Source organism: Danio rerio, chromosome 7 (genome assembly GCF_049306965.1).
Source record: "Danio rerio strain Tuebingen ecotype United States chromosome 7, GRCz12tu, whole genome shotgun sequence".
Lineage (NCBI taxonomy): Eukaryota > Metazoa > Chordata > Actinopteri > Cypriniformes > Danionidae > Danio > Danio rerio.
The window spans coordinates 50,180,281-50,198,906 of NC_133182.1; the positions used below are offsets into that span (position 1 = coordinate 50,180,281).

An 18,626-nucleotide genomic window follows, 5' to 3' on the forward strand; every position below is an offset into this window, starting at 1 on the left:
AGTCGCCTATGGGAGAAATGACTAGGAATAATAAACGGCAGAAAACGGTCAAACTACTTGCTCTACTAACAAATGTTTGCATGACAATATAGACCAAGTAGAATAATATAATAAGAAAATATCAAATTGCAACATCAAGCAGCGTAACGAGCAGTTTTTAACGTCAAAAAATGAATGGAAGTAAATGAGACCGGAAGTCTCAAGCCAAAAAGATTCAAATGGCAGCGCCCACTCATCGGCGGAGAATAAGGTGAATAAGGTTATTGTAATTGTCATGACATTTATAGCAGCATCATTAGTATTTTGACCTCAACTACTGTACAGGGATACAAGTTCATGTTAAAAATGTTATTAAAACATCATTTGACGATGCTGCTATAAATTTATTTGACACTATTGGCACTGTCACTGAGAACTTTTTTAATGATATTCATATTATCCCACAGAAAAACATTAAGTTATCAAAATATTCATGACAATTCAAATGTTTTTTAGTTTTTTTTGGTCTGATGAGTCTTGATTTCTACTGCAATTCAAATGTTAGGGTCAGAATTTGGGTCTGGTAACAAGGTGTGATAACAAAATGAGAGAAATTTCCTTGAGACACTTATGCCCACTTAAAATATTAGGTTAGCACAAAAACAAGTTATGCTTTTAAATTACCGGTCACACTTTATTTTGATGGTCCGTTTGATGAGTTTAAGTTACATTGCAACTAATTCTCATTAGATTATAAGTAGACTGTTAGGGTTGGGGTTGGTTTAAGTTGACATGTACTTGCAAAATTTCTTATAGTCAGTTAAATGTCTGTTTAGCAGCAGTATTTACAGATATTAAGCAGGCATTCTACTAATACTCAAATGGACCATCAACAAAGTGTTACCCAATTACCACCCTAACCCACCCTTTAAAACATAAATGAAAATATTTTACATGAAATCAGAGAGCTTCTTTTTTGGTTGCCTGTTTACTAAGGGCCATACAATGCTACCTTGTTGACTCTAAAGGCAATATACCATGCCCATAGTAAATTTGCACCATTCATAAAGACATGGCAAGGAAGAGAAGACCCTGGATAAATAATTTGACCATTTTTGGCACAAAAGTGTTCTTTGAGTCTGGTATGGTTACAGTTTAACCACTGAAGTCACATGAAATGTTTAGACAATTTTACAGTTCCTCTTCTGGGCTTTGAACATCTACTGATGAGAGAGCTCTCAGATTTCATCTAAAATATCTTCAATTTTAAATGAGGATGACATAAATTACTTGAGTATTTATTTACTGAATAAGGTAACACTTTACTTGAAGGGGTGGTTATAAGACTCTCATGAATGCGAATGCGATTTTATGCTTTGCTTATGACAACAGTTATTGTGTGCCAATTGGCTCAATTATGACATTTTAAATGGAAAGATGACATTTGTTTGCTATGACAACTTGACATTATCAAGATGATACAACTTGTCATAAATCTGTCATAAACATGATTGCAATAAGGCCATTACAATTGTCATATAATTTATTAAGTGTTATTTAATGGCATCATTAATATTTTTATTGACCCCAACTACAGTGATACAAACTGAATGTTCTAAAAATGTCCCTAAAAATTGATGATGCTGCTATGAAGTTTTTTTGACATATCAACTGATTTAACTGTAATCACATGAAGCTCAAAGAAGAGTTTTGCACCAAACAAAAGTACCAGTAAAAATTATCACCAAAGTCTTTTTTTTCACTGCCTCAGGTTCTGGTGCCTGTTTACTAAGGGCCATACACTGCTAATTTGTTGCACTGCTGACCAATAGTAAACTCTGACCCTGATGAAGTGACAAGAAAGTGAAGACACTGGAGAAATCATTTGACCTTTTTTTGGCACACAAAGGTGTTTTCAAATGTTTAGTTTAACCACTGAAGTCACAGAATGTTTTGTCAATTTTCCTGTTCATTTTCTGGATGTTGAACATCTATTGTGGAAGACGGAGCTCTTGGATTTCATCTAAAATATCTTTAATTGTGTTTTGAAGATGTTGAATTTGGTAACACTTTAGTTGAAGGGGTATTTTTAAGACTGTCATGAGACGTTTATAATCATGACATGAAATGAATGAGATTTTATGCATGCTTAGGACAATTATTAAGTGTGTGTCAATTGGCTCAATTATGACATTTTAAATAGAAAGTGAATTTTTTTATGTTGTCATAAATCTGTCATAAACATGATTGTCATGAGGCCATTATAATGCTGTCATAAATATTTTTCTTTTCACTTTTTTCAGTGGAATAAACTATTTGTCATTGAAAAGTCTCATTAAAGAAGTCATTACTCTTTTAAATAATTTAAGAGCATCATTAACATATTTAATTACATTTTAATGACAAATTCAGCTTGTACCACTGTAGTTTAAAAAATAAAAATAAATAAATGCATGACAATAATAATGTCTTCATGACAATCATGTTTATGACAGATTTATGTAATCTTAATAATGTCAAGTGGTCATGACAAGAACAAAAATAGGTTATGATGTATTTGTTTACATCAAGAGATAACAAATACACTGCAAAAAATCCTTTTCTTGCTTAGATTTTTTGTCTTGTTTCTAGTTCAAATGTCTAAAAATTCCTAAATCAATAAGAATTTCCTAGACAAACAAAACATATTGTCTTGTTTTGAGAAATAATTAGCCAATATTAAGTGATTTTGTTCTTAAAACAAGCAAAATAATCTGCCAATGGGGTAAGCAAAACAATCTTACGTCAAAAGAAAAAACAAGATTATTTTGCTTACCCCATTGGCAGATTATTTTGCTTGTTTTAAGGAAAAACTCACTTAATATTGGCATATTATTTCTCAAAAGAAGACATTATGTTTTGCTTGTCTAGAAAATGCTTCTTGATATAAGAAATTTTAGATATTTAGACTAGAAACGAGACAAAAAAAAAGCAAGAAAAGCATTTTTTGCAGTGTAATCGCATATTTGCATTTGAAATGTCATAATTGAGCGTATGACACTTAATAACTGCTGTTTTAAGCACAGATAAAATCTCACTCACATTATAAAAGTTTCACGACAGTGTTATGAACACGCCTTAAAGTAAAGTGCTATCTTGAATTTTAATTTATTGTATGAACAAACCCTTTATTACAGAATGTATATCAGAAAAACTCACAGCCTACCTGAGTATTGCTGACCATTTCCATTCCTTTATGACTCCAGTGAAGCAATCTTGTGACAGTCACTTCCAGCAGGACAATCTTCCATAAAAACAAAGCTCAAGTCATCTTAGATTGCCTTCTTGAACTTGACAAATAAAAGTGACAAGCACACTCATACAAAAGGCAAGGCTCATTAATCTAATCACTCATTCATAACGTATCAGTACATGGATAAATGCTAAACGTATCAGTGTCTTTAAAAATAGAATCAAACAGGGGTCAAACAAAGTGCTGGCATCTTAAATCATCTCATTTTCCATTTTTTTGCTCCAAGTGTAATGGACTTGGAAAGCCTTGTAATGACCCATTTCTCCAGGGACTGCTTGATGCGCGCAAATCATAATTAAATAATGAGCCATACTAAACCAATGCAAAAAGTGTCAGCTAAAATGTACACACATAGATACTATACTACATTCTAGATCCTTATTTCTACGCTGTAAAACCCAAAAAGTTGAGGTAACTCAAATCGTTTGAGCCAACCAATTGCAACAAACCATTTAATTCCAAAAACTAATCCTAATGAGTACTGTGAACTTACCCCATTTGAGTAAACGAAGCAATTTGAGCACAGTAAAACAGAATAAATAAAGAACTCAAACCAACTGAGTACTGTAAAACTCAATAAGCATTTAAGAAAACTGATTGCTACGAATCATTTGAGTTAAGAAACTAATCTATACGAGTCCTGTGAACTTACTCTGTTTAAGTTAAAGTAATGAGGTATTTAATTAATTCATTACCCTCAACACTGAGTTCAAAACTCTTTTTAAATAAGTTAACTTTCATTACATTGAGTTTAACACTGTACACTCATTTCCTTTGATAAAGTTAACTGTTGGGTTTTACAATGTAAAAAAAAGTCATAAAAAGCTGAATTAGCTAGAGAAACCTAGCATTTCAAACGAATAACTGCATGCATCGATGTCAAAATATGCCTTAATGTCAAAGTGAGTGAGTGATGTTTAAAGTGAACTCATAATAGTCATATTTTAAAACTATACCAGCCCCCAGGAGATGGTCCGACGGCTCCCTCTGCTGCCAGTGTGCAAAACTACAGCGTTTCAGTCCACATTAATTATACACCCTCATATTCAGAATCCATTCAGACTGAAAACAGGCATGCATTATTGACCAACACATTCCCAGACAGCTTGCCGCGCAGCAGGGTGATCTACTACAATTCTGTTTTATTTCAATCTTTAAAACAATAATGAATAATATAAAAGGGCTGTACATGAGAACATAGAAACATGCCGTCATTGCCTTCTTTAAATATGTTTGACATATTCATCAGCATAACCCAAAGCCTCAAAACACACACAAATGCGCCTCAAGTTACATCTCCGGGCTTCTCGTTATTATGGGACCAAACAGGATCGTCTCTAAGTTCTACTCAGAAGAACACAGGCAGTGATATCACAAATTGGAATACAAGTCCGGATAAGGGCCAAATATAGAATGTCAAATAAAAATAAACATCTCAGGTTCTGGACGAACTTGAAGCTGTCAAAATGAACATTTCAGTGACCACGTGAAGAAAAGAAAGAAAGAAGAGACAAGAGTGACCAGACGAAACACTTTCAACAAGTACTCCCTTTGGTAAGAATAGTCATAAAGTGTTGTTTTTTCCTCTTAAACATCCCAGCGTTAGCCTCCTCCACTATGCTGATAAGGAAGCCTAGTAGCTGGACTACGTAACAGTGAAGGTTGTCGGAATATAAACAGTCTGGCATATATTTATATATATACACGCATCGTATTTACATTACAAGAGCTTCTTGTGACTGATCTGAATGTGGCGTTCCTGATTGACACGTTGTGGCTGGTATATTCGTTAGCAGTAATACCTTCATTAATGGTGCTGTAATTAACCTGCGAAAGGAAACCATAATTACATTTGGTGTATATTGCGAACAATACACTAGGGAAATTCACATCACCTTCATCATCAGTACTTGTGTTTAGCTGCGAAGCCTCCTCAAACGTAGAGACTTTTTCTTAAATAAAAAAACTGATTTGAGATTTTCTGTTGAACGTGTGGTTGAAGTGAACCACCAAAGACATATTGCTAATAAACTACTATTCCCCTTGAGTAGATGGAAATAAAAAAAGGATATACAAATGGGCTTGGATTTGACCTGTACGTGTAAACCATCCTTTCCACAAAAAAAGCCTCTCAAAAATCAGACAAAAGTGACTCTTATTGTCTTGGGAATTGAAGCAGAGTCTGACTGGAGCTGCAGCATTTGCAAGAAGGGTTTCCTTGCTCTCATGATTGAAAGACACAAACCATCTGGGTATAAAGTCCAGGGTGGCGGGGGACGAAAACGACAAGTCTTCAATCTAAAAATTTAAAAAGGTAAAAATTAAAAAAAAGAAAGAAAGTGAGCAATCTTCAAAGAACTCAATGGCGGTCAGGGTTTAATTATCAGTGCTACTTCAGTCATCGTAAAAACAACATAAAAATTGAGGGAAAAGCCCTCTCTTCTGAAGACTTGAGCTTTATGACGTAGTGCTGTAGGTGACTTTGTATTTGTTGATGTTCTGGAAGTGGAGGATCTTGGGCTCGCAGACGGTCCTGCAGGGCAGCAGCCCATCCTGGCCTTCTCCCATCAGCCACTTGTGGTTAGTGGCTGCCATGTCGCTGGTCACGTGCTCTTTCCGCCATCGGTCCAGCCACATCTGAAAGCGCTGATGCAGACGAGTGCTTACTCTCTGATGAGACTGGAAAAAAAAACAAAAAACATCAGGAGTCTTGGTGGTGATGTAAACCGTGCATCTAACTGTTTTTAGTGAAGGATTTATAATGGTAAATGTGGTCACTGTGGGGTCAAATTATACTGTGAGTTGCTTAATAAATTGTGCTGTTCCTATTAATAATAAAGAATATCATGACATTTACAACTGTGAACCACCAAATCAATCATAAGGGTAGGAAATTTGGAAGTTGAGATCTATGCATGATCTGAAAGCGCCATTGTCGTATGGTTTGTTAGGAGGACAATAATTAGTTGAGACACTACTATTAAAAATATGTAATTTGAGGGTTCAGAACAATCTAAATACTGAGACAATTACCTTTAAAAGCAAGATCTTAGCAATGCGCATTATTAATTAAAGTTCTGGTATTTACAGTAGGACATTTACAAAATGTTTTCTTGGACAATGATATTTACTTAATATTCAAATGATTTGGGGAATTTTATATATATATATATACATACATAAAATTTCGACTCATACAATTTATGATTTTCCACAATGAAACGATATAATCTTTAGAAAGAAAATTCACCACAGGTTTATGTATTTATTAAGTTGTTAAAGGTGAGTGTGTTAAGTATGCATGGGCCGGTATAAGATTCTGATGGTATGATAACCTTGGGCAAAAATATCACAGTTTCGCGGTATTGTAATTACCGCTCTAAAATACATTCTTTTTAAAATGTCTGGGTAAGTTTTTCCCCATTGAAGATGGTATATATTTTTTAACATCTAAAATATTTTGTAACAATAAACGTCAGGCTAAATAATTTAAATAAGTCACTGCCTTCTGCTGTCTTAATTAGTTTCAAAAACACAGCTTTATTTTCAACTTGAAAAGGCATCTTTGGATATTTTTCTTTTCTTTGGATATAAAGTTAGCCACTGCACTGTTCAGCTCTACAGCATGCTGGATGTTTGCTTATAAGAATTTTGCTTGTTAGATGTTTCCTGAATCATGGACTGACCAATAGCTTGTGATGTGGAGGGTCCTTTTCTACTGTTGCCCCCCAAAAATAATAAAACTCAATAAAATAGTTGTAAAAAAACATGTAAAAACCTAAACAAAAACTGACAAATACCTTAGGAACAGTATAACAGAAAACTTTAACAGTAAACCTTAAAACCGGTTATTGTCCCATGCCTAGTGTTAAGTAACTGCCTACTCAGGGATGGCAATTATTATGTAGCATTTTTGAATTACTCTGCACACCCTAGGACAGAAACCAATATTAGGAGTGCCAGGAACATCAGTGAGTCTGTGACTTTTAGCATGCATTTATTCTAAACTGTAAAGCAGCCCTGTTAGGTGTCTGTGAAGTCTGTGACTGAGCCATAAAAAAAATAAATTAAATTAATTTAAAAAAGTGAACATCTGATGCAATCAGCTTTAATTAAGTATCTAATTAAATGACTGTGATCCAAAATTCTAGTCAGCGGCGGTGGGAGTACCATTACATATTTTGATGGGTGTTCTTGGGTGTGCAGAATTACCTAATACTCTCGTCTTAAGTGACACAGAACTGGTCAACTCGTCATTCGTTTTCTCTTATCTCTTATTTTCTCTTTCATTTACATTAATGCTGCCATTAAATATTTAACATATCAATTGTATTGCTTACCAGTTAATAAAGTGTCAAAACAGAATTAAACTAATAATAATAATAATAATAATAATAATAATAATAATAATAATAAACTTATATCCACAATTTTGTCATTGCCATTGTGTGGCAAGAGTACTGTTATATCAGACTATTTGCTTAACATACTCCCTTACTTATGTTTTTTTATTATAAGAGTCAAACATATGTACGTGGTTTCAACAACCAGAAGTTGGACTTCAAAGGCATTTTGAAGGGCATTCACACCTATAATTTTCATGATCGGATAGCCATCTGACCAGAAAAAAAAAAAAAAAAAAAAACAACACACATCAAGCGACCAGGTGTAAAAAGACCCAATTTTTGATATCAAACACACCCCATACCCACTGCCCTCAGGGTTGTAAAAATAAAAATGTATATCACCATATTTACACCAAAAATAATAAAGGTGATTCCTTAGTCAACACACTTAAACTTTACACCAGTTACTGTGACCATTATTTAGAAATCATTTCTTTAAAAGTTTACATTGCAACACACCAAGTTTATCACCACACCACAGCCTTGATTTTTGCACATATCGTGTTTTGTTCCTTTTTCTGCAAATATTGACAAAGGTCCTAATTAAATTGATTCTTAAATATGTGTAAGAACATGCATTTCATTGTTTAAACCACTTAAAAATTCTCATACTATATCATCTATGTTGACTTATTAGAGACACCATGTTTGTCTACACTGAAGTAGAGAGATTGGAGCTGCTGGATTTACACGTTAATTCATCAACCAGAAATACATGAAGTTAAGAGACTCTTTAACTGGGGAAAGAATAGAGTAAATGTTCTAGTAACCTAAATGGTATCTTAAATAAGAAAGATTAGGTTCAAAATAATTATTATAACCATCTTCACAGAAATTAGCATATATTATACAAACTATAAATGTTGTTTTGCTATTACCATTGTATCCAAATATCTGAAACCTAAAATAAATGTTGTTTTAGTTTGAAAACACTGTTAAATTTTGATTTACGACAAGCTTGGCGCATGACTAAAAACAACTCTGAATTTAGCAGTGCATCACATCATTAACTGAGTCTTCTAATCTGGTGTGATAGTTTGCTCCAGGTACCAGTTTAGACTGATCACACTTGTGTGATCAACATATCAAAGGGTTATTAAAAATAATAATAATAATAATAATAATTTAGTGGCATCTTCCACACCCAGGACAGCATTAAATTGCTGAAACACTTTTTTTATATCGAGAAAAAAGGTTCTATGCTAAGAGTGCACAACAGACTTTCAAATTCGGTGTTGGAAACTGAAAGGCTCTTAAGTTTGAGAACCACTTTTCCATCATCTGTATACCTGATGTGCTCTCAGCTGTGCAGTGCGTCGGTACATGTAGTCCTCTGACTTGAAGACGTACACCATTTTGTACGAGTTGAGCTTAAACATGCACTCCATTTTCGAGTCATCGCCACCCTCTGAGGATTTCTTTGCTGTTTCTTTGGCCTCCCTCATCTGCATCTCCTGACCTCTCTGGCACTTACGAATTCTCCTCAAGTTCCTTAAAAAAAAAAACAGCACATCGCTTAATGTTCAAGAAACCTTTAAATTTCTTAAATTTAGTTGAAATGCTATCAATGAGATTAAGGCTCAGCATCTGACATCCTAAAGAGAGGAAGATCATAATCAATAGGAAAAAAATGCACCAATGCAACTGTCTACAGTGCACCTTGGTCTCCATAAATAAATGAAAAGATAATCTCCATTGAAAGCTCATATCCACAGCAAATGCATAATGACAAGCCAAGATTTTTGGGTGGACAATTAATTTTCCATTTTCAATTAAAGACTAAAATTAGAAGTGTACTTACCAAAGGTTACAGATGTGAATGGGCATAGAAACCATGACTCTTATTTTGAATTCAGGACTTCACTTAAAGAAACTAGCCAATCATCACAAAAAAGAAATCAGGTAGGGAATTAGGTTAAATGGCTAGGATATGGGTTGACATTGTGCATTATTCATTGCGCGACCATGCACTAGATGTGTTTGTTGCATTCCTTATCTCAAAAAAAAAAAAAAAAAAGTGGTGCAATGCCTTTTAAGCTCACACAGCACACACACAGAAAAAAGAATTAATCAATCCGAAAATAAATAAATAACTAACTGCTTGTCAGTTTGTGGATGAACGTCTCTCCAGCACCTCACATAAAACATGCATTAAGAAAAATAAAAGAACAAGCAAACGAATCATCCGCCCATGCTAGAGTGAAAATGTCTGTTGGAAAGAAATACACGCACATTTGAGGATAAAATTCACACCACAATTTTATTGACAAGCCCCTCTCTCAAATACAGCCATCTGTCTTTGTGCCAGACTATGGTCAGTTTAAATTTGAGCACCACTTTGTAAACTGACAACCCAGATCGAATTTAATATGGGAGGGCATGTCATCTCCGAGATCTTAGCATACGAGGTCCACTCACTCAAATCTTACAGGCAATAAAAGCATTTATGTACAATGATGAAATCAAGTCACATAGAGAAACACATCTGTGAATACAGAAACAGACCACAGCACACTTTATGTGGAGAAAGGACAAGTTTTCTGAAACCCAAGAGTTGGCTACTTCAAATAGATTCGAAAAAAATCTATTCAAAAGGAAAGTACAGATCTAAACAGAGCACTCTGCCTGCTCTTTTTATTTTCATCTTATCTAAATGCAGTCTTTATCCTCTTTAAAAAGTTGCCCTTGCAAAAAACACAATGACTCAACCGACCCCTGTTAAGAGCAGGCATATATAAAAACATCTTTTGTGTTTACAGATGAAAAACAAAATGTTAAAATTATTTTTTTACCTCATTATTAAATCTTAAAAAAGGCTCAACTTCAATGTTTTCCTAAATTAAAACAGTAAAATTGGTGCACAATTTTTAGATAACACCTCAGCACACATTTTCCACAAACATATCTCCATATTACAGTTCATAAATAAGCGTAAAATAATGACCAATATAACTGTACTGCGTCCACATCTAAGCACAGAGAAAAAGAGCCTAACAATGAGTGTTCATTAAATTAATTCCAAGTAAAGTGCGACTGCAAGCAGGCAGAGAGCCTAAGTGTGTTTGGTTATATATATATATATATGCAATTAAAACAGATAGCACTTGCACAGTGTGACTTTTCCCAAAAACTACTGTAAGCATTCCTGGGATGTTCCTGTCTTGAGGTGATGCTTCATTAGTTTAAGGGACTCATGGCTCTAAAGATGAGTGCAGTTGGCTGAGCCTCACCTGGGTAGAAACACAGGCTTCTGGGAAAGATGCTCTCGCAGCTCTGGAGAGGCCGAGCTGGTGTTCAGATACCGCTCCACATAGTCAGGCCAGCGCTGAAACACACAGACATTCAAGGTTACTCGAACAGAATAAATAAAAGAATTACTGTCTGGAACTGTTGGATGGATGAATGAATGAGATCACCAGGACATGAATAAACTCTGTGTGGCAGTTTTACACGTCTAACGCACAGCCATCTATTTTACATACTCAAAAAACACAATGACATTTCTGATGTAAAAAGTGAATGTAATAAAAATGTTAATAGAAAAATAGAACAAAAAACCCTTAACTGAATGTAACATGGTATGCAACTTATGTATTGACCTTATTCTGCAATGCAGAAGTGCGTTTTTGTGATAGTTTTGGAATCTCCAATTCAGAAATGGCTAGGAATAATAAACGGTAATTCAAATAAATCTTCTGGAATTTCGGCAGGAACAAAAGCATATATTGATTTTTTAAACACCATTTTAAGGACAAAATGATTAGCCTCTTAAAGCTTTGTTTTTTTCCGATAGTCTACAGAGCATACCATCGTTATACAATAACTTGCCTAATTACCCTAACCTGCCTTGTTAAACTAATAGAAGTGTCTTGAAAAATATCTAGTCAAATATTATTTAAAGTCATCATGGCAAAGATAAAATAATCAGCTTTACAGAAAATAAAATATAAAAAACATTGGTAAGAAAAATGACAATGCAATTTGGAAACACCGCAAATGATGGAAGATTTCAACATGTCTCAAATAAGAAAAAGTTAGCGCAGCATATTTGATGCATAAAAAGTAAAAACGTACAACTTTCAATATTGTCAAAAACAGCAAAGTTCTTTCAGACCTTACATGTAAAAAGGCCTAAATACATGCAATGTCTTTTAAATATGTTGCTCATATTCAACTAACACAAACACTTGTGATCGGTTTGTGAGATCGACCAGATCAGAGAGTCATTAAATGTAATTATCGTTCGATACCGATCTCCAGACGATCGATCCGACCATCTCTAGACTGTACACACAGGTAAACATTTTGAAATTAGATACTGACATAGAGCACTTTAAATTATTATATAAGCCACCATAATTTATAAATAAAACATATTCTGACATACATTCACTTTTTGAAAGGTTTCTAAGAAAATTAAAAAAAATCAAAACTTTGATAATTAATCAGGAACAATTTGTGTATTGTGCATTGCATGGTTAAAGACTAAACCGAAAGCGTGCAAAGATGAATATTCAATGATTAAACATAAATAAATAAAATATATATATTAAAGATAAAAATATATACATTTATTATGTTAAATAATTATTAGTATTAATGAAAATAATCCTTAATAAGAGAAATAACCGGAGGAAAATATCACTATTGTTATTATAGATTACCAATTCTTATTAAATCGAAACCCGATGCTGAAGACAGGAATAGGCAAGAATAAAATCATGCATATTAGCTTTTAAAATCACTTTTTAAATACTTAAAAACTGAGAACTAAAAAAATAAAATAAAAATAAAATCTAATTCCATTATTTGATTTAGTAATTTTAAACAATGTTCAAATAACTCAAACATTATGTAGTGCTACTTTGGCTGAGAACACACTGCAGAATGCCCCACATTTTTCTCAGGGCCCATTACTGTCTTCCTATGATGCTACTGAACGATGGGCTACAGAATATATTTGAAAGTCCTGGAGGAACTGTGGGAGCTGATGCAAAAGTGGATGCACAGCCTTGTTTCACAAAGGACATCCCCTAGATTACAGTGTGGTTCAGGTTTGCCAGTCTGCTGATGGCATCCATACAGAGATGTGCAAAACAGTCCAACACAACTGTCTGTTTTCATGTAGAACTTCATAAGAGTCCACCGTCTGCCACCTTCCTCTACCTTCTCAGTAGGCTTCATGAAATGATCAGCAGTTCCCACATTTCCCTCCATTCATTAAACAGTACCTTGCTGTTTCTGATCCTGTGGATACTGCCGCAGGGACTGTTCATAAGAACATGTTCAGCTGTCAGGACAAGCTTATCCAGCATCCCGAACAGTGCCACAAGCCCAAATCAATTTAAGAAAGAAGTCCCAAAAGAGCGAAGGGGCTGGTGTAAAGGATGTCAACAAAACGCCTGTAGTCTGTGTCCAACAATTTTTCATCTGCTATGACTGTAATGGAGTAATAACTCAAACGGTCTGTGCTGAAAGAGAAGTTCCCTCCCAAATCCCAAGCACAAATAAGAGTCTGTCAGGACAAATGTTTTTAAGTCACCTTTGTGGGTTCTTTGTTGTCAGATGCTGGTTGAGGTACAGCTCTGGAGTATCCATTCATCAACAGAAAGTATCTGTGAGGTCTTCCTACATTCCTCCTGGAGTCCATGTGTAGAATACTGATATGCAGACCAATATTTATATGCAAGACAGGACAAGATGTTGTGCAGGACATGATTTGTGCCAGAAGAGAGCAGAATTGGCTCATATAAACAGGAGTGAAGTCTTGCTGTGGGGCATCCGTTCATTTTGGTACTTTTAGGCCATTTAGAGCATGCCAGAACACCATACAAGATGTTCTTACAGGTGAGAAACCTGGAGTGACTTGTGAACATGTACTTCATCTCCATCGCACTCCTCTTCTAAGGTGCAAAAGGAAAGAGCAGGAGTTGAGAGACACTCTCTTGCTTTCCCTTCAACACCTCTGGCAGCAGCAGGTGGCACAGATGGAGCAGATGTTGCTGGAAATTGCGACGCAGCAGAATGACAAAATCTGTTCCTCTGAAGGATGGATCTCGGCCTTCATGAGACCCGTCAGCTTAAAGCAGAGCATGCAAAGTAATGGAATAGCAAATTTGTGCTGAGACAACTATACTGAATTTAGCCTGACTGGTCTGTGTTCTGCAGTTTGGTTAAAGTAGTGTTTTTTCACTTTGAGAATGTTAGTGTGTAACGTACACTTGGGTCTAATAAAACGGTCTAATAAGGTTACAAATCCCAAAGTCCGCTCTGAACTACAACAAACAATTTAATAGACTGCAAGTTTTGTTTATTTGTTATAAGGTTGGGTTGATAATCAATGCTATCATCCATCGCAGATGGCCGGTAGACATCATGATGCTGAGCCGGCATCAAAATTCTCCGCCCGCTCCCCATTGCAGCAGCAACCTACTTGTGAAAAAACACACCCAGTTTACACGAATACGTCGTAGTTTTAAAATGGCCTTTTAGAACGATCCACATCAACAGTGGCGTTTCACCTAGCATTTCTGAAAAGACCTCCTTCCACATCACACCGCTGAAAATGCACATCTTGTGACGACACACACACAGACTTGCTTTGAGCACAAAACCCTAGAGAGCAGTGCACGTTGGACAGTTTATTTAGGATGTAGCGCTGGATTGCGTCTTACTATAGTTGTTAAACATGATAATTATTTAATCTCGTCTCCATCAAATGACTCTTCGGTCTTTTAAATCTATCAGGTAACATATCACAGCATCACACTGCTTCAATCTTTCGCTTTCACGCTTGTACTTAGTCATTTCAGTAAAAACCTCAGATACTGTTGGTTGGTTCCTGTTGATTGTGCACTTTTTTTACCAACCAACTTTGTTGACACCATTATAACAACACAGATCACTCTGCCTATTCACACCAGTTTTGCGGAAAAAGTGATTGACAGGTGGTTTTTGTGTGCAACTTTATTTATTTATTTATGAATAATTGATTCACAGCTGCCTATGACGTTGATGCTATCGTCCGCTCCGATGTTTCACATTAGACATAATACGATGCCAAATTGGTTGACATTGCCCAACCCTGCTTTGTTACTGCTGTTAGTAAAATCAATCCAAAGCACACTTATAGAAATTCAAATAGAAAGTGTTGGAAGGGTCAAAACAACAACAACAACAACAACAACGCATTGTACGTCCTTAAAAAGGTTCTGCATGGTCCTCTTGACCAATATTCTAAGCTGAAATTGTGTCTATTGTGCAATATTTGAGTTCCAGATTAATGCAAGAACACATATTTCTTTAACACATATTTAAGTCTCTTCATGGCTTCTTGGGGCATGACAGTACTTGGATAAAAGCGTCTGCTAAATGACTAAATGTAAATGTAAAACACAGTCTAAGATGTTCACCAATCACTAGAACAGCTAACCAATTACAATAAATTTAGCTTTTTTCGGAAGGTGGCTCTTCATCAAACCTGGAACAGGCAGAGCAATAGTTCACACTTTATTTTGATGGTTTCTTTTTGCCTCTCACTTGGGGACATTACAAAAATTCACAGAAGCGTCTCAACATAAGGAATGTTTGCACCTAATCACAATATCCACGTTAAATTCCTTATTATTTAAAATAATAATTTTAATTTAAAATCTGGGATATTTGGTGTCTAGAGTAGGAAATCAAATGACACAGGTAGTGCCCATTCTCACAAACCAGTGATTTTTAGAGTTTACACATCATGCTTTATTAGTGATACGGCATGCTTGTAACCTTAGCAAAGCTAGTACTAAAAAGTATCAAGTACTAGGTGCTGTACAGAAGTGGTAAACCCCTCAAAAGTAAGCCATACCAAACAGCACCATGCAGTGGAAAAGTGGAATCTGTGGCAGTCCAGCACTGTGCTTTTGAAGTAACTTTGCCATCAGAAATGTTTGTGACAAAATGAGTTCACTGGGTTCTGTCCATCAGACTCATCCATCCATGGTACTTTGAAAGATGGGCAAACAAGACATAATTGAACGCATCCAGGCCTTTTACTTTAAGAACCTTTTAACTTCAAAAACATTTTTGGTCTATAAAACCATGCACGAACATGTTGCTGCTATACTTTGCCAGAAGAACACAGAAGAGTCTTTATTGTTTATCAGTCTCGGGTACATACCTCAGTATCTACAGGTCCATCAGAGTTCTCTTCTTCTGTGTCCAAAAGCTCCACAGCCAGCTGCACAGTCCCCTTAGACTTCTGGAACAATAACTGTAATGATAATAAAAACGTACATTACAATACTTACAATAGTAATAATTATTATTATTAATGCAACCATTATTTTCTTCATCAAGCATAAAAAATAGAGATAAAAATCAATTTTATTCTACAGTTTAGAAATAGAGTCAATGATCAAGGCCAGTTGTATTCTGTCAAGTAAAAGAGAGCAGGAAAACACTCTGAATTCTGAAAGTAAATAAAATGTCTTATCTGTGGAATTACTTTAATTCATTGAATGAATTGAATGAATTCATTGTTATGAATAACAAAACCTTTGCCAAAGCTTTTAACACATTAGTTTATACACTTTATGTGTCACATAGCAATGCAAATAATAAAAATGAAGTGTTTAACACAAATGAATCTGTTCATCTCCTGTATCTATACAGCAGAAAGTGTGAAAAAAGTAGCTAAAGAGGAGGATGTGACAAGAGTTAGCAGATAACAGAACGAAACTGAAAGATGTAACCATTAAAACAATAAGAAGTGATTTTGGTCGAATACGCTTCTTGACCGATAGCTTGACTAATGGTCAACTGGTTTGGTTGGAAAACGAAGGTCTTATCCGCATTTCCCACATAACTATCCTTTACTGTCCCTTCAACTGTCACTGTCAATACATTACTAGAAAATAAATAAGTCACAGTTTCTCTCTCTCTCTCTCTCTGTCACTAAACCATAATATCTTTTCTATACTACTCATAAAGCTTCAACCTTTAATGTGTGGCTTTCAAAGTAAATGTTCACAAAATGTTTCAACACATTAAAGAGCAGCAAAATTAAAGTTATTGATTACATTCTGACAATTTGATAGCCAGACTTTGTTTTATATCAAAAGTGACAAGGCACAAAAGTAATTGCAATTATTTGATGGTAGGCGCATACTCATCAGAATAAAAAAATCAATTAAAAAATAAAAGAAAAACAAGAAATCGATAGTAAAGTCAGCACTACATACACAGTTGACAAGTTCACCTTTTGAAGCTAATCAAAATAGATACAAAACAGATCAAAACACTGATACACAGTCAAAACATGGCATCTGAGAAAAAATCTAATTATCACCATTTCTGGCAAGGATTTTAGGCCTAAAAATGTTTTACCCAATATATTCTTCTTCAAGTATTACCAATATTTGAGAACCACTACTAATCAAGTGAGATGGACAATGTGTCTTCTCACTTAAAGGGTCACGAAACACCAAAACACATTTTTTGAGCTGTTGACAGTCGTATATGTGTCCCACACTGCTAAAAACACTATTAGGACACCTATATTTCACTTAAAAGTGTAAATTGGTTGTTTTTGCGTTATTTCAAGCAAATTCGTACTTCCGGTTTGAAACGAATTTTTGAAGCTGCGTCAGGCTATGACATGATAGCATGTATTCCAGCGTGCAGACTGGACGTCTGTGCCAGAGTGTGTCTTATTACGTCTTACAGTGTGATGCATTAATGCATAAGTATGGCTTGGTTCAAACCAATCAGCGCGCTCTATTGTGCAACTTCATTAATATTCATTACTGTCACAGTGTTTAGACGACAGAGACGCCACGTTGTGTTGGCAAAACAAGCGTGAAGTGTTGCTTTTATAGTTTGCTGCAGTTAAGTTTTGTTTACATTTTCTCTCTGTGAGAGCTCAGAGTCACGTGTGGATTAACAGTGTACGCGACGCGCGACAACAATAACTTACGTGTCTAAGGAGGATTATTGTTTACCCGAGAGCTGTTCTCATCTGCAAACGCTGAGATCCGGATTCGCTTGTAGTCTCCTCTTAATAAAGACACGGCTCTAGTTGCTGTTGATTGTCCTGTCTCTACAGATTTGATAAGTGAGCGACCAGTGCTCTTTGTTTATTAAGTTTTTTCGTATCGAACAAACTATTGCACCGAGTATAAACATGTTAGCACTACAACCAAACTTTTACCTTGTGTATAATTTTCACCGCATTTTGTGACCGGAATAACACACGCGGCTTTCTGACGCTACCTGCCGTGTGCATCTAAGTTTCCGGGAAATGCGGAGGTTTTTTTTCTCTCATTCGCCGTGCGGTATCAAACATTGCATGAAAAATACATGCTTGGAGCAGATCCTCAAATCAAATATCTCGTTTGACGTGAGGGACATGAATGAATTCCCTGAATTAAAGAGCCAAACTGCAGTTAAAGTCCACCATTTAATAATTTGGCAAATAATTTGATTACAGATGTCCATGTAAACACAGTCACTTTGTCCCCTGTGTGGGGTTTGTGTTTTGACTCGGAGAGTCAGCGCGCCCAAATAGACACTCCCACACCATGCCTCTTTTCTTTCTCCGACACTCCCCCCTAAACAAAGCTGGACACGCCCACTTTTCTGACTTTTTCCAAAGTAGAGGTGTGAAAACACCCTGCTGAAACAAGGGGGTTTCATGGCCCTTTAAAAGACACATTGCAAGCTAAAAGAGGTAAAGCAAGGTAAAGTCCTACCTTAAAACAGTTCTCGTCTGACATCAGCTGCTCAGATTTGCGCTGGTAAGATGTCTCAGCGTTGCTTCTGGAAGATTGGGTGGACAGGGACCCACCGGTGGCTTTGTTGGCACACTCGCTGAGGTACAAATCTGTCACTTGTACACAGATATCATCACTTACTATATGCTGCAGCTGTGGAAAAGAGAAATAAAATGAGAACATGAGACAAAA

At 35.6% G+C, this 18,626-nt stretch overlaps 2 protein-coding genes across 6 annotated transcripts in view; one reads left to right on the forward strand and one right to left on the reverse strand.

Annotated features, from left to right (window-relative positions):
• Positions 1-18,626, forward strand: part of acana (aggrecan a) — a 904,300-nt gene that overhangs the window by 459,076 nt on the left and 426,598 nt on the right. The gene's annotated exons all lie outside the window — the stretch shown is intronic.
• Positions 4,394-18,626, reverse strand: part of sin3ab (SIN3 transcription regulator family member Ab) — a 48,886-nt gene continuing 34,653 nt past the window's right edge. For 2 of the 4 annotated variants that reach the window (XM_002662877.7, XM_009303423.4), the window contains exons 17-21: positions 18,414-18,587; positions 15,842-15,934; positions 10,908-11,002; positions 8,967-9,168; positions 4,394-5,950 (exon numbers count right to left, since the gene is read on the reverse strand). In XM_002662877.7, the coding sequence (XP_002662923.1) occupies positions 5,729-5,950; positions 8,967-9,168; positions 10,908-11,002; positions 15,842-15,934; positions 18,414-18,587 (786 nt within the window). In that variant the 3' untranslated portion in view covers positions 4,394-5,728. Of the gene's footprint in view, positions 5,951-8,966; positions 9,169-10,907; positions 11,003-15,841; positions 17,128-18,360; positions 18,588-18,626 lie in introns of those variants that run through there. The other 2 variants (XR_012382649.1, XM_073907262.1) reach the window with 2 other exon arrangements.